Genomic DNA, 14,014 nt, shown 5'->3' with positions numbered 1-14,014 from the left:
GCGGAATACCTCTAGCCTCCGTAGGTTCTAACAGCTGCCGCAGGAGAATGGATACCTGGCCTACAGCAAGATCTCGCAGATCACGGATGCTTCACGCGACGCTCAGCGGAGCGATGGCAGGGTAGCGGGGCTCCATCACTACCGCGGGCTCCTCAACTCCCATTGGAGGATTGCGCTTCTGCCTTCCCTCTGATTGGTTGGAGATGGAAGCACCGATGAAAACTCCACCCTCTCGAGGGTGTGATTGGTTTATGAGCCAAGCCCTTCCGTTAACAACACTGGTCAGGAAAGGATCACTCCTCTTTCAGGGTCCGTCCATTCGACTGGCTTTCTGGGGGTCGCTTGTGAGCACGCAGGAAAACCAAAACTGGGTTAAATACAAATCACCGAATAGACTTCCGACTTTCCTGACGTCTTCGTTCTTTCTGTAGGCACTTTGCCCTTACACCGCTTTGCTAAGAGACACTACGACTCTGTTCCCAGTTTCCCATAGCTCCACACCCACTTGTAGGAGTTTCCGAGCCCAGATATTTCTCTATCCAGGTAAACACGGTTCCTAATTCCATCCATGGAGGGAAAAAAATGTGACCCTACTTTGTAGCCCTGGCTGACCTAGAACTCGCCATGTAAATCAGGCCTGCCTCTGCCTCCCCAGTACTGGGATTAAAGGTGTGAGCCAATATACGCGGCAGAGTTTATTGTTTTTTTTTTTAATTAGGCATATAGGCAGTCAGTCAGTATTCAAGTAAAATAAGCTATGGCCTAAAGAGGCAAACTTGGTGGGGCGTTGGTGGTATAGTGGGTGAGCATAGCTGGCCTTCCAAAAGAGGCAAACTGACTGGCCTGAAATTGAGCAGCAATTCCCCAGAATAAAACCCAGCCCTCTGTCTTCTAAAGGAAAGCTGTTTAAGAAGAAAAGGAGACCAAAAAGGCTTCTTCTATGAGCAAGGTTTTTAATTTGGGTAGCACAGATCTTCCAGGAGAGTCTGGGGATAGGGCTTGGGGGCAGGGAGGAATGACTTGGATGGGAACGAATTCACATCTTTGTTTCCCCTCTCTGTTTAGCAACATTTAGCATGTTTTCAACAAAGAATGTAACTCACATACTCGGGAGGCAGAGGCAGGGGGACTTCTGAGTTCAAGGCCAGCCTGGTCTACTGACTGAGGTCCAGGACAGCCAAGGCTACACAGAGAAATACTGTTTCCAAAAACCAAGAAATATAACTCACCTTGACAGTACTAATATTGGTGATTGTCTCCAGTAGTAATCAGAGATTTGTCCATTATATAAAATTGCAGATATCTCAAATATGTCATCTCTGAAATTTATAGTTCATGTTTGAAAAGTATGATGATGGGGAGCCAGAGGGCTGAGTCATTGGTTAAAGGTGCTTACTGTTCTTGTAGAGGAGCTGAGTTTGGGTGTCAGTATGAATGTCACTTGCCTGTAACTCCGACTCCAGGGGATCAGAAACCTTCTTCTGGCCTTCATGGGTACCTGAGCACAGTTGCTGCACACCTTTGCACAGCACACGAGTGCCTGCCTGGGAGCACACACGAGTATACACACAAATAAAAACACATCATTGTCGTCATTAAACCATATCACCTTACCATTTAATGGGTTCATGGGCAACATATATATAACTCTAGCATATTTTTTCTGTATTTTAATATTTCAATATGCTTTCTTTCTAATTCTAGATATGGTTTTTTTTCTGATTTTAAAAGATTTTTTTTGTGAGAAAAGTCTATAGACCGAATTTACTAGGCCACAAAAGAGATAAATGACAAAAAAAAAATTTGAGCTTGATCTCTGAGCTCCAATAGGAGAGAGATTGTTTTCTTTTGTTTCCTTCCTATATTCCTATTACCCTGTCTAGTACAAGGCACATAGGAGGTATCAATGAGTATGTGTTAAATGAGCAATTGAGTGAACAAATGCTGGCTTTTTTGGTCACCTAAGGAGGGACATTCCTGAATCTGGTTTTGTCCCTGCCAATCTGATTCTGTCTACAAAAGTGAATGGCACTTCCATGACACCAGGAGATCTTGGGAACCTCACACCCAACAGCAGGACCCTTTGTGGCAGAGGGCTATAAAATGTGTAGTCTACAGAAACAAGTAATTTCAACATGAGAACAGGCCCTGGTTTCTGTTTTTCCAGTCACAGCTAATGATGACCATGTTTTCTGATGCTTGCTGTATGCTATATGTTAGAGCTAGGTTTGACATTAAAAGCATTCTAACCCTACTTTTGAAGATCCAGATTGAGAAAGGAGGGTACAGGTAACAAGATGTCACTCTGGGTGAAGAACTTCCTCTTGTTCCATACTTCAGGGCATAACCACTCTGGCCCACCATAGTAAACTCCCATAACGGGTTCCTAAGAGTGTCCCAGAAGATCAGGGATCCTTTTGGATAGAGTGGTTAAAGAAGAGTCTCAAATGCCTGGATGGGGGGCTGGAGAGATGGCTCAGTGGTTAAGAGCATTGCCTGCTCTTCCAAAGGTCCTGAGTTCAATTCCCAGCAACCACGTGGTAGCTCACAACCATCTGTACTGGGGTCTGGTGCCCTCTTCTGGCCTGCAGGCATTCACACAGACAGAATATTGTATACATAATAAATAAATAAATAAATAAATAAATAAATAAATAAAAAAAAGAGCAAACCTGGAAAATACATGCATCAATCAGTGTTTGTTTCATGGGAGTAGCTTGCTGCTAATTCTTTTCATTTTGCATGTAGTTCTTTGACAGTTTATATTATATAGCTATCATATTAATTATATCAGTTCTGTTTTGTCTTTTTAAAATTTTCATACAAATTTTAAACATACATACACCGTCTGAAGCATTATCTAGGAGGAGGAGATCTGGGGGAGCGGGGAGGTTGGGAGTGGGGTGAGGAGGAGTGGAGGGAGGGACACCGTGACGGGGATGTACTATATGAGAGAAGAAGAAAGATAAAGAAGCACATCCCCGGGGTTGGAGATATGGCTCAGCGGTTAAGAGCACTAATTGTTCTTCCAGAGGACCCGGGTTCAATTCCCAGCACCCACATGGCAGCTCACAACTGTCTGAAAATGCAGTTACACAAGATCTGACACCTTCACACCAATGCACATAAAATAAAGTTAAATAAATTAAAAAAAAAGAAACACATCCCCATCCCCTTTCTTCATTCTGATTAGTCTGAAAGTTTTTCGGGAAGTCTGGACGAAGTGATTTTTTTTTTAGTGAAATAAAAATGAAAATGACTTAAGACTAACAATTGCCTCTCTTCAGAAACCATGAGGCTGGAAGATTAAGGTATGCCGACAACTTCAAAATAGTAGAAGAAAAATATCATCAACTTAAAATTCTATATCCAGCATTGCTGTCCTTCAAAGATGAAAATAGTTTAAGATAAACAAAACATAAAACTTGTTGCTACCAGATTTAAAAGAAACACTAATTCATATTGAAATTAAAGAATTAAGTATTAACCTGAAGATAAGTACACAGATTTTACGAAGCAAAGTATTTTTGTTTATGATTTTTTTATTCTGTTTAAGAAAACTGCATAAAGGAAATACTATTAAAACTATTGACAGTTCCTTTTTTATTTTTATTTTATGTACATTGGTGTTTTGCAATGGGTGTCAAATCCTCTGGAACTTGAGTTACAGACAGTTGTGAGCTGCCATGTGGGTACTGGGAACTGAACCCAGGTCCTCTGGAAAAGCAGTCAGTGCCCGTAACCACTGAGCCATCTCTCCAGCCCCCTACTGACAGTTCTTATGGCAATACTATGATAGACATGGGAGGAATCAGACTTACACGGCAGAAAAGCCCCTCTTTCCCTCCCACCCAAAGTAGACTGATTCAAGTCGCAATTTTAATTGTAACATCTACAGCAATCACTGAAAACTGAAATAAAAGCATAGCTACAAAGGAATTAAAAGGTTATAGTGGACAGAATACATTTAACACAAAAAAGAAATTGAAGAAGGGAAGAACCAAAAGAAACATACAAAACAAACAGCTGACTGTACTAGTTACCGCCCTCCTTGCTATAACAAAATGCCTCACCAAAGGAACTTAGGGAAGGAAATGTCTATTTTGGCTTAGAGGTCAAGGCTACAGTTCAACAGGGTGGGGAAAAGCGTGGCAGTGACAGAAGCGCGAGGCAGCTCTTTAGATTAAAGCCACAATTAGGCTGGCCTCGAACTCACAGAGATTTGCCTGTCTCTGCCTCCTGAACGCTGGGATTAAAGGTGTGCACCATCATGCCCTACTCTTTTTTCTTTTTCTTTCCTTTTGCTTTCTTTTTTGCGGGGAGAGGGTTCTGAGACAGGGTCCCTCTGTGTAGCTGTCCTGGAACTCACTCTGTAGACCAGGATGGCCTCGAACTCCCAGAGATCCACCTGCACCTGCCTCCCAAGTGATGGGATTAAAGGTGTGCGCCACCACCATCCAGTCCCCTTTTGTAATAGCTTGGTTTTCCTTTTGAGGAATATAGACTATATGGAACGTTTCTATCTTGCTCAGGCTGGCCTTGAATTCTGGGCTTAAGCAATCTTGCTGCCTCAGCCTCCTGAGTACTTACAGGTGAGCAGAACCATGCCTGGCTAAGACATTTCTCCCTCCTGAGTCTCAATTCTGTTTACCTTACTCTGACAAGGTGAATCAAGGTCAGAATCAGAGTCATCAGAATCTATATCTCTTCTCCAAAATATTTACCAAGAACAGCTAGAGCGATGTCTAAGCTCTAGCATTCAAGCCATGTCAAAGAAGAGACCCAGAAAGGGAAGGGTCCTTGCCAAGGATCCCACAGCAACCTGGTACCATCTCTATTCCTTTATTCTCTCTCTTACCATAGGTAAAGGCTGTCAATTCCAGTACCCTAAAAGCTGTTATGGAACAGGGAGATTTTTGTGCAATAGAATTCCAGTAAATTTATGTAGGCACTCTCCTCGCAAGTAAAAGGAGCATGAGTCCTCATTTTTTAAAGCAGGGCTACACTTAGCTTCTCTGCAGAGTACAGGACAGGGTGAAAGATTAACTTTAGGGCAGATAAACCTCAGAGGCATCGCCTCAGCCAGGTGATCAAAGTTAAGATCTACAGTGATGTCCTATTGATAGTGTCTACCTTTGATAGGATGCAATGAAAATGGCATGTAACATTTGTGGTCTTTCTCCCTCAGCCCCATAACCCTCTTTAATAAGCAGAAAATAAGAGATAATTCTCAGTCAGAGGACATTCTACAAAATACTGTTCAACTGTTGACAACTCCAGAGTCTCAAAAAACAAGGAAACTGCGAAAGTGCCATAACCAAGAGGAGACTAAGGAGACAGACAAGACGATTAAGTGCAGTGTGGTATTCTGGGTGAGAACTTGAGATAGAAAAGGGCCATAGGTTAAAGCTGAGGAAGCCTAAATAAGATACAGACTTTGGATAATCACAATGTGTTGATATTGGTTCTTTAATTGACTAATGTGAAGTGTAAATAATAAAGAAAATGGCTGTGAGGTAGTCAAGACTTCTCTATTTTTTTGCAGTATTTCTCAAATCTAAAATTGTTCTGAAACTTATAAAAAAAAGGATCTTTTAGAAATGTCCAAATCCCAGCACTCAGGAGGCAGAAGCAGGCAGATGTCTATGATTTCGAGGTCAGCCTGGTTACAAAGTGAGTTCCAGTACGGAGAGAGCTGTTTCACAAAGAAACCCTACCTCAAAAAAAAATCCCACAAACACAAACAAACAAACAAAATTCTGAATTCAGCTGGGACACTCAAGAGGTAGAGCTAGGAGGATCTCTGTGAGTACGAGCGCAGCCTGGTCTACAGAGCTAGTTCCAGGACAGTCAAGGCTACACAGAGAGACCCTGTCTCAAAAACAAACAAAACCAAAACTGAACAAATTTCTAAATTTGTACACACCGTACCACTCTCATCTGAGGTACAGATAAGCCCACTTCCACAGGGCTCTCCTTCTGTGTCCCTGGCAATCAGAAGAGGGCATTTCCAAAAATGCAAATTTGATAAAGCTGTCCTGCAAAATAAGGCTTTGGATGAAAAGTTTGGATGAAAAGCCCACTAGGGTATATACTTAAAAGGCATCTTTGGAGCTTGAAGGATGGTTCAGTGGTTAAGAGTATGTATTGCTTTTCCAGAGGATCAGAGTTTGGTTCCTAGACCACCATTGGTAGGGTGGTGCAGGGAATCTGATACCTCTTGCCCCCTTGGACACCCACTCTTACGTCTACCTATGTACACTACACATAGTTTAGTAAACTAGGGGCCTGGAATGACCCTCGGTGGTTACAAGCACTTACTGATCTTGCAGAAAACCCAAGTTCTGGTCCCAGCATCCAAATGGCAGCTCACAAGCATCTGTAATTCCAGTTCCAGAGGTTCTGATGTCCTCTTCCGACCTCTATGGGCACCAGGAGCGCAATTGGTGTGCATACATATATGCAAGCAGAACACTCACACACATAAAAAGAAATACATCTTAAATAATAAAAATATTTCAAAATTAGTCGCTATTATGATCGAGTGAATATGGTAAACATTTTTGGTGCGTTGAAATGTTAAGCACTTTCCAAGGTCTCCCAGAGAAAGCCAGATTTTAGATTCCCAGCTCTGGCTGGGCCTGTTCGTCTCATCACATGGCTACACGGTAATTTTCCTTGCTTTTTCGTTATTTTCAATGCAAACTGCACGACCTAGGCCATCTTTTTTTCCTGCCTTCCCCACTGGGCTCAAGGCCAGGAACCCTGCACCCCTCCCCCTTCCCCAGACAGGCGAGCACTTCTTCGTGACTTGGTTGTGCTGTCTAGACTGTTGTCGTGACTTTTTTTTTTTAACTATCTGTGAAAAAAGAAAGATAGCTCCCCCACACCCAGCTCCAACTAGGCCTGAAAAATGGTTTGACGCACTGAAAATTAATAGATGAGTCACCAAATTGATGTTCTAGGACGCAGGATCTCTCTGCGCGTGCGCCAGAGGGAAAGGCGTGGGAAGCTCTCTCCTACCTGGCTGGGTTTCTAAGGTCTCTGAGGGTGGGAGGGGGCGCCCTCAACCGCGTCCACTCATTGGCTAGGACAAGCCGCATTGGTCTGATGCAATGCGTTTGCAGTCTCTCAGAGCCTGGAACCGTTCAGTACCACCGTCGTGTCTGGGCGTTTCCTGCTGGCGAAGGGACGGCGCAGTGAGGCGGACAGAAGACTCCAAGTGGCACTTTTAATTTGCTCAGTTTTATTAGGATCGTCAAGGGTCACGGGGAAAGGGGCGGAACTTCTGGGGAGCAGGAATATCACAAAGGCGAAGCTGCCTTGCAAAGACACTGAGGCGGGCTAGCGGTCAGGGCCGGTAAAGGGAAGAAAGCGGTTGGAAAGAAACTTCGGAGAAGGGGGCGGCAGCAGAGTCTCGAGGCCACTGTGCAGTTGTGACGAAGGTCACGGTGGCCCTCCTCACTTACACGATGTGATCACGATGTTTACACAGCACGGGGAGAGAGGGGGGGGGCTTGGGCCTATGCTCACTCACACTAGAAGGGGGCTAGAGGGGCCCTGACCAAGGCATCACAATAAATAAGATTAGCAGCACACAGAAGCCTGCAGGGAGGAGGGCCAAAGGGGAGAGTAATTCCTCCTCCAAATAAGAACTCTGCAATTACTAAACCATAAAAATAAACTTTAAACCCGTGTATTAAGTCGGTCTGCCCCCAGAAGTGCAATGTGGGGCCACACAGCCCTAGCTGAAGAGGAGGACAAATGGGATAGGGTATAGGGGTATATAGAGAGAGCCCCCAAAGGGTAAGACGTTTATCCCATTTTCTCCTTGTTCCCCAGGCTGGTCCAAGCGTTTGGGACCGGCAACACCTCCTGGACATCAGAATCTTCTGAGTTCAGTTCACTTCCTTCTTCCTCAAAGATTTGCTCCTCTTCGTAGCTGTCCTCGCTTAGCACACCTGTGAAGGGGAGGAGGAGGAGCCTGGTCGGACGCCCCTCGGAAAGTGAACAGAGCAAATAGCTGTGGCTTTTGAGGGGCTGGGACCACTTGCCAAGTGCTTTTGCTTGGAACAGGGAGGGTGAGAGAGAGGACACGGGGTTGGGAGCAGGAGGGAGAGGAAGTGCCACTGAGTTGTTTGTATTCAAACCCAAAGGTTAGAGGAGTTGGAGGGAGGCAGGAAAACGGGAACGCAGGAGGCAGAACATTTATCTTTGCCTGCTCAAAATGGACACATTCCTTGAAAGGAGCTTTTTCTCCCTCTGTCCGCCCCCATCCTCCTCAAGTGTGTCTCTTTTTCAGCGAGGCCTTGGGCTTACGTTTATCAGTCACTTTTTGCCCCTAGTGCGACCCAAACAAACTCTAGTTTGTCTTCTTCTGTCCAATTCCCCACCCCCACTCCAGAGCTAGGTAGTCCTGCCTCCCATCCTTGGAGAAAAGAGATGCTATCAGGTAGGAGGCAATGAAGACTGGCAATTCTCTTAGTTTCCCTAGCTTACCCCAAATCTATGTATGTGGCTGGCTGCTCTCTCACTAAATGCTTCACTTTTCTCTGTGCTGGGCACCTTTCTTCACTGGAAGTTTGCCAGGAAGCCCATGAGCAAACCTTCAGTCAGGGTTTCCCCTGTTTTTGACCTCCCTCAGGGGCTCCTCTCTCCTCTGACTGCCCGTAGCCAGTTTCAAACGGGCTCTTTTAGCAGTCTTTCAGGCCAGAACTAAATGGAGGATCACCTTAACTACTGCTTTATCCCTCAGACTTCCATGAGTGTTCCCCAAATGCATACATTGTTGGACAAGAAACATGGTCTGTGGTCAAAAAGTTTGGGAAATGTGGAGTTCTGTCAAGTGAAATATGGCTTTTAAAGGCAGGGTTTTCAGAACTGGGAGAGGGCGCTGTATGCATTTTTTTTTTTTTTTGCCTAATGTATTTACTCAGGAAACCTTTCTGTGAGAAGCAGCTTTCAGAACATTCTAGGTTACTGATCTATTCTGTGGAAAGGGCTCAAATACCTCCTTTCTCTAGCTCTCCCTCTCCTTTTCCACATCTTGAGATGAAATTAACTGCTCTATTCTCTGAGTGTAGAGAACATACATTCTCTTTACCTCACCACTAGTTGCCCAAAGAAGCCTGGGCATTCTCAGAAGAGAGAGGAAGGGGGAGGGGTCTAGCTCACCTTCCTCACGGGCCTCCTCCTCTTCTTCCTGCATTGATTCTTCAGAGATGATTTCGACTTCCTCCTCATAGCCATCCTGGTTGGTGCTGTTCTCCAGAGTCTTATCAAAGACTTCAGTGCCGTTCTTATAGTACTTAATGTCCCTGTCATCATCATCACTGCCCTCGTTGTCACCCTCATTGCCATCATCATCACTGCCCTCACTGTCACCTTCATTACCATCATTATCTTCATCATCACTGCCCTCATCTCCATTGTCACTATCACTGCTCTCTTGGATATTATTACCCTGCTGATTGTCACCATCAGCTTTCTCAATGCTGGAATCCTCACTGTCATAGGTGCTCTTTTCTTCTGGGGTCTCACTGCTGTCATCTGTACTTGCAGCATTGCTCTCTTTGTTGTAAAAGATCTTATTGTAGGGGCCCTCATTACGGTCAGGGTTCTCGCTGTCACACAGGTTCTCATTGACGTCAGTTACCTCATTATCAGTGGTCTCGAAGTAGTCGGTGGTCTCCATGAAGTCAGAGATCTTGATGTCATGAATGGTCTCACTGTCAGTGATCTCATCAATTTCTGAGATTTCACTGAGAATGCCTTCAGTGGCATAAGGGTGATGAATGTCTTCCATGATCACCATTTCATATGCATTCCTGAATTTCCTGTAGGGAAGTTTGAAGCTGAGTATAGGGTTAATGGGAGAAACTGGGAAGGCAGTAGGGTACTAGGGCTTCTAAGAATGGGGGAAAGTCCCATTGCCACTTCTGATTATGTAACCTCAGGCATGATTGCTCATTTGCAAACAATGCATTAGATTATCTCAATGGTCCCTTGCACTTCTCTAAATCCTGTGTGATACTAGCTTAGTCTCTGCCCCATTAAAAACAAACAAACAAAAAAAAAACCCTCTCAGGCACCAATTCTTGAATCACCTGTGCCTTCTTTCATACTTCTTTCTGCTTGTCCTGTAGCCAATTCCTCTCATGTAGTAGCGTACTGGGTTAACCCATAGGTCATTCTTGATAATCTGTTAAGAGACGGGGGAAAAGAGAAAAGAGCCATGAGTATAAGCCCTAGAACCCACCCCCAATTTCTCAGGCACCCAGAGGCAAGTCTGCAAGGCTTTCCTTGGCAATGCCAGAAGGGGGCCTCACCTCAGCAATTCTGTCAGCTTCAGGGAGGCTGTGGTTGGAAAACCAGTTGAAGAAGCTTTCTCTGGTGTCATAGCTCCTGCGATTATAGGCCCGGGGTTCCTGGCCTCGGTGCCAACGTATTGGGGTAGAATGAGACACCAGCCGGCCTAGAAAAAGAGGAAGAGATGAAGTAGAAATGATAAGATGGGGGCCACTGATTTATTCTGGGACTGACGCTTACCTGAGCGATTGCGCTGGAACTCCTTGACGATCACCATGTTTGTAAAGTATGGGTTGGTCTGGAAGTACAGCTTCATCTTGTAGCCCATGGAGATATGTCTGAGATCCTGTACCTGCTCAGGGTGGGGGTAATGGTGGTATGTATCCCTTCCGTGGCCCTTCCCACCCCCCCCTCACCTCTAAGGATCCTTGGCTTTCCTCCTTGGTCTGACCTGAAGATTGGTCAAGTAGCGGAAAATGTCTTCATCACGTTGGTTGATCAAGATTGAAATTTTGGGGTGGTTGAGGAACTAATGAGTGGAGCAGTTTAGGTCAAGGATTTACTATTCAATATGAAAGAGGACAGACCAAAACGGGTCGGAGCAGGAGGGTTCCTTCTGTGTCCGAGTGACAAATGTGGAGTAAATGAGTGGTTATGCAATGCTCAGCCTCAGTGCTAGGCTGCCACAGTTCAGATTTGCTGCGTGTCTGGATGCTAAGGCTCTCTGACCATGTTCATGTGATCCGTGCCTCTTGGTGACAGGTGCTTATGTTCACAAAATGCTGTGTCTGGGAGCTGAAAGCCCAGGTCTAAGTAATAATGTATCTGGTTACCAAGAACCTGTATTTACATGTTACATGGACAGGGGTTGATGGTCAGTATGCACACGATAGATAAATGGTTCTGGTGGTTGGTATGCTTACGCCCTGTTGCCTCACATTTAGGTATGGAAACTGCTGAGGGCCTGTGATCATGTGACACTTTGCATCATGGGCCAAGTATTTCTATCTAAATAAATTCTATTAAAATGGTGAACCTATGCATTTCAAATGTTATATATATATATGTTTCCTGGGGGTGAGCTCAACAGTCCCCAATAGTAGATTGAATTCTTCCTGTTCTATCTTTTCTTTCATTTAACCACTTGACCTCCACATCAAAGTGGTCTTCTGATTCTTCAAGTGTTCTACCCTCTCCCCTCTAAGGGAGGTACTGTGGACAGCTTTGAGGTCTCTATATATCTAAGCAGAGACTCGTGCGTAGAGCCTTTTGTGATTTCAGCACTTTTCATGAAGTTCATTTGCCCTCCCTCCCAATGGTCAGTTCATTACCTGTATCCCCCTTTTCACTATCTGTGATCCTGTTTACCAGTTATGTGTCTTCTCTGTTACCCCCCCCCCCCTTTTACTGTCTGTGATCCATTTTCTTTAATGTTAGGGTGCTACCCTTTTCCTATCTGCAGTCCAGTTTTTATTCTATTTTGTCCTCTTGCCATCCCACTCAATCTAGAATCTTCTAATGGAGATTCATTCCCATCTCCGACCCTCCCCCACACCCCTTGTTTCTCTTCTGCACATCTCCCCTTCAATCATGGGCTTCTGGCCCATGAATATCGATGAGAAGGATACTGCTTTGACCCAGAAGCCTGGAATGTGCTGGATGATGAGGTCTCTGCGCTCCAAAAAGGGTCTTCGCATCTGGATGAATTTGCGCTTGAGACGCAGGAAGGCCTTGCCTGCCTTGATGTTCACCGCCTCCAGGTCCATCTGAATGCTCTCCAGGGCCCGCAGTATGCTTTCCATCCTCTGGGCACTCCTCTCTCGGCTCTCCTTCACCATCCTCTGCTTCCTCCTCCTCCTCCTGCGCCATCGCAGCCGCCTCCTCATACTTTCCTTTTCATCCTCATCCTCATCTTCCACTATGATGATAGCCTCTTCCTTCCTCTTTGGACCTACTAACATCTGGGGCCCCCACCCCCCTAAGCTACAGGTTTCTAGGGCCTTCTCTCCAGCAAGGCTGCTGGGCTCTGCAACCTGAAAGTCAATTTCCACGCTTCCCCCCGAGGTTTCTGAAGAGGGGAGTGTTTCCATGATCCCTGTGGGAGGGGGCTCCCCGAATCCTGAATCCACTGCAGGATCCCAGCCGGGACTCTCAGTATCCAGGGTGAAATACGCGCGGATCCCTCCCTCCTCGAGAATGACATAGGGCAGTGGTGGGGGCACCGTGGGGCCCACCCCCCTCATGTCAGCCAGCACCTGTGCAGCCTCGGTTTCTTCCAGGGGTCTCGGACGCTGCTGGGGTGGAGGCAGGGGCAGTCGCAGGAGCGGCGGGGGTGGCGGGGGCGGCAGGTCGCGCTGACAGGATTCCGAGATGCTCAGGCGGGGGGTCTTGGCCGGAGGCCCCTCATCCGGGCGGTCCATGGTGGCCGCGCTCAAAGCTCAGAGAATCGCACGGGCTCTTCTCTGCTCTCAGATGAGGCCGACGCCACCAGTCGCACTTGAAGCGGAGCCGCCACACCTCACGCGACAAGCTCTGCGCACCACCTCGCTCTGACGTGCCCTCCCACAGCGCCAGTCGCCGAGGCCCCGCCCACTCCGTGACAGGGAGTCTGTTCTGCCCACCATTGGCTGCAGGCCTCGGAGGAGGCGTTAGCGTTCCCTCAACCCCTGCCTTCTCTCACGCAATCCGCTTGCCAACACTACACATCATCGCTTTCTAATTGGCTCCTTTCGCTCCCACCAATCATCGGGCTGACTGCCTCAGCGATGAGAGGAAAACTGCAGGGCGATTGGCTGTGAGGAAAGCTAGGGGAAGAAACCCCTCACCCTCGTTCTTGCAGTGTTTTATCCAATGGGAAAAGTACCAGCGATTCGGAAGACCAAAAGACTAGACCGGGGGCGGGTGGCTGGGAGTGCGCAAGCACCAGGGAACGAGATGTGCTCCAATGAAATCAGAGAGCCTCGCTATGGTTCTCCCCGCCCCGCTCTCCAGATCAACTACGCACTTCTTAAAAATCCGTCCCTTCCCCCACCAGCTCGTGGCGCCGGGAAGCGGGGGGGGGGGGGGGGTCGGGGGGGGGGGAAGTGCTGTAGCCCCTCAGATGCAGGTTGCTTTGATGTACTAGCAATTTAAGTATCTGAGGGCTTTGGTTTGGTGGTCAGGTTTTGACATGGCTTTTTCCATCTCTGCAAAATGGCTCCAGAAATAATCACAGACGCAAAGAAGTAACTTCCTCTGCGTCATAAAAATTGATTGCGATTCAACTAATCTGCTAGATTTTTCTAGAACTTTAAAACTCTTTGTCTACGCAGTATTTCTCCTCCCAGCCTTTCCTAAGTGAATGATGCTATTAATCATACCCTAAGGTTTTATTTTATTTTATTTATGACCAGAGATAGCTGGTCTTTGAGGAGGCATGATGGTGGAGTTTTGGCTTTGGTTCTATCGACCACTGTGACGCTAGCCAAATCACTGCCCCTCTCTGAGGTTGTTTTCCTTTAAGTTAGGCATTCCTGAGGAGAGGAGATAATTGCCCATTGCAGCCTTGCTGTGGTAGCAGAGGGAAGGAACCTAGGAATCCATTACCAGGAGAATGGATAAAATGTGAAATATGTTTTAGATGGACTACTAGAATGAATTTGATCTATGTATAGCAACATGGCTGGATCTCTCCAAAACAGAATGTTGAGTGAAAAAAGAAACAGAA

General features: G+C 46.3%; 1 protein-coding gene across 1 annotated transcript; it reads right to left on the bottom strand.

Annotated features, from left to right (window-relative positions):
• Window positions 1-7,229: 7,229 nt before the first annotated feature.
• Tspyl2 (TSPY like 2) lies at window positions 7,230-12,866 on the bottom strand. The gene is made up of 7 exons (XM_075957416.1): window positions 11,937-12,866; window positions 10,760-10,837; window positions 10,549-10,660; window positions 10,329-10,474; window positions 10,107-10,201; window positions 9,175-9,836; window positions 7,230-7,961 (listed from the first exon to the last, which is right to left on the bottom strand). Exons 1-7 carry the CDS (start codon window positions 12,726-12,728, stop codon window positions 7,816-7,818), a joined length of 2,031 nt encoding a protein of 676 aa, XP_075813531.1. The 5' UTR covers window positions 12,729-12,866; the 3' UTR covers window positions 7,230-7,815.
• Between the last annotated feature and the right edge of the window lie 1,148 nt (window positions 12,867-14,014).

The sequence above is a fragment of the Microtus pennsylvanicus genome, chromosome X, assembly GCF_037038515.1.
Source record: "Microtus pennsylvanicus isolate mMicPen1 chromosome X, mMicPen1.hap1, whole genome shotgun sequence".
Taxonomy (NCBI): domain Eukaryota; kingdom Metazoa; phylum Chordata; class Mammalia; order Rodentia; family Cricetidae; genus Microtus; species Microtus pennsylvanicus.
This window is presented reverse-complemented; position numbering and strand designations above follow the sequence as displayed.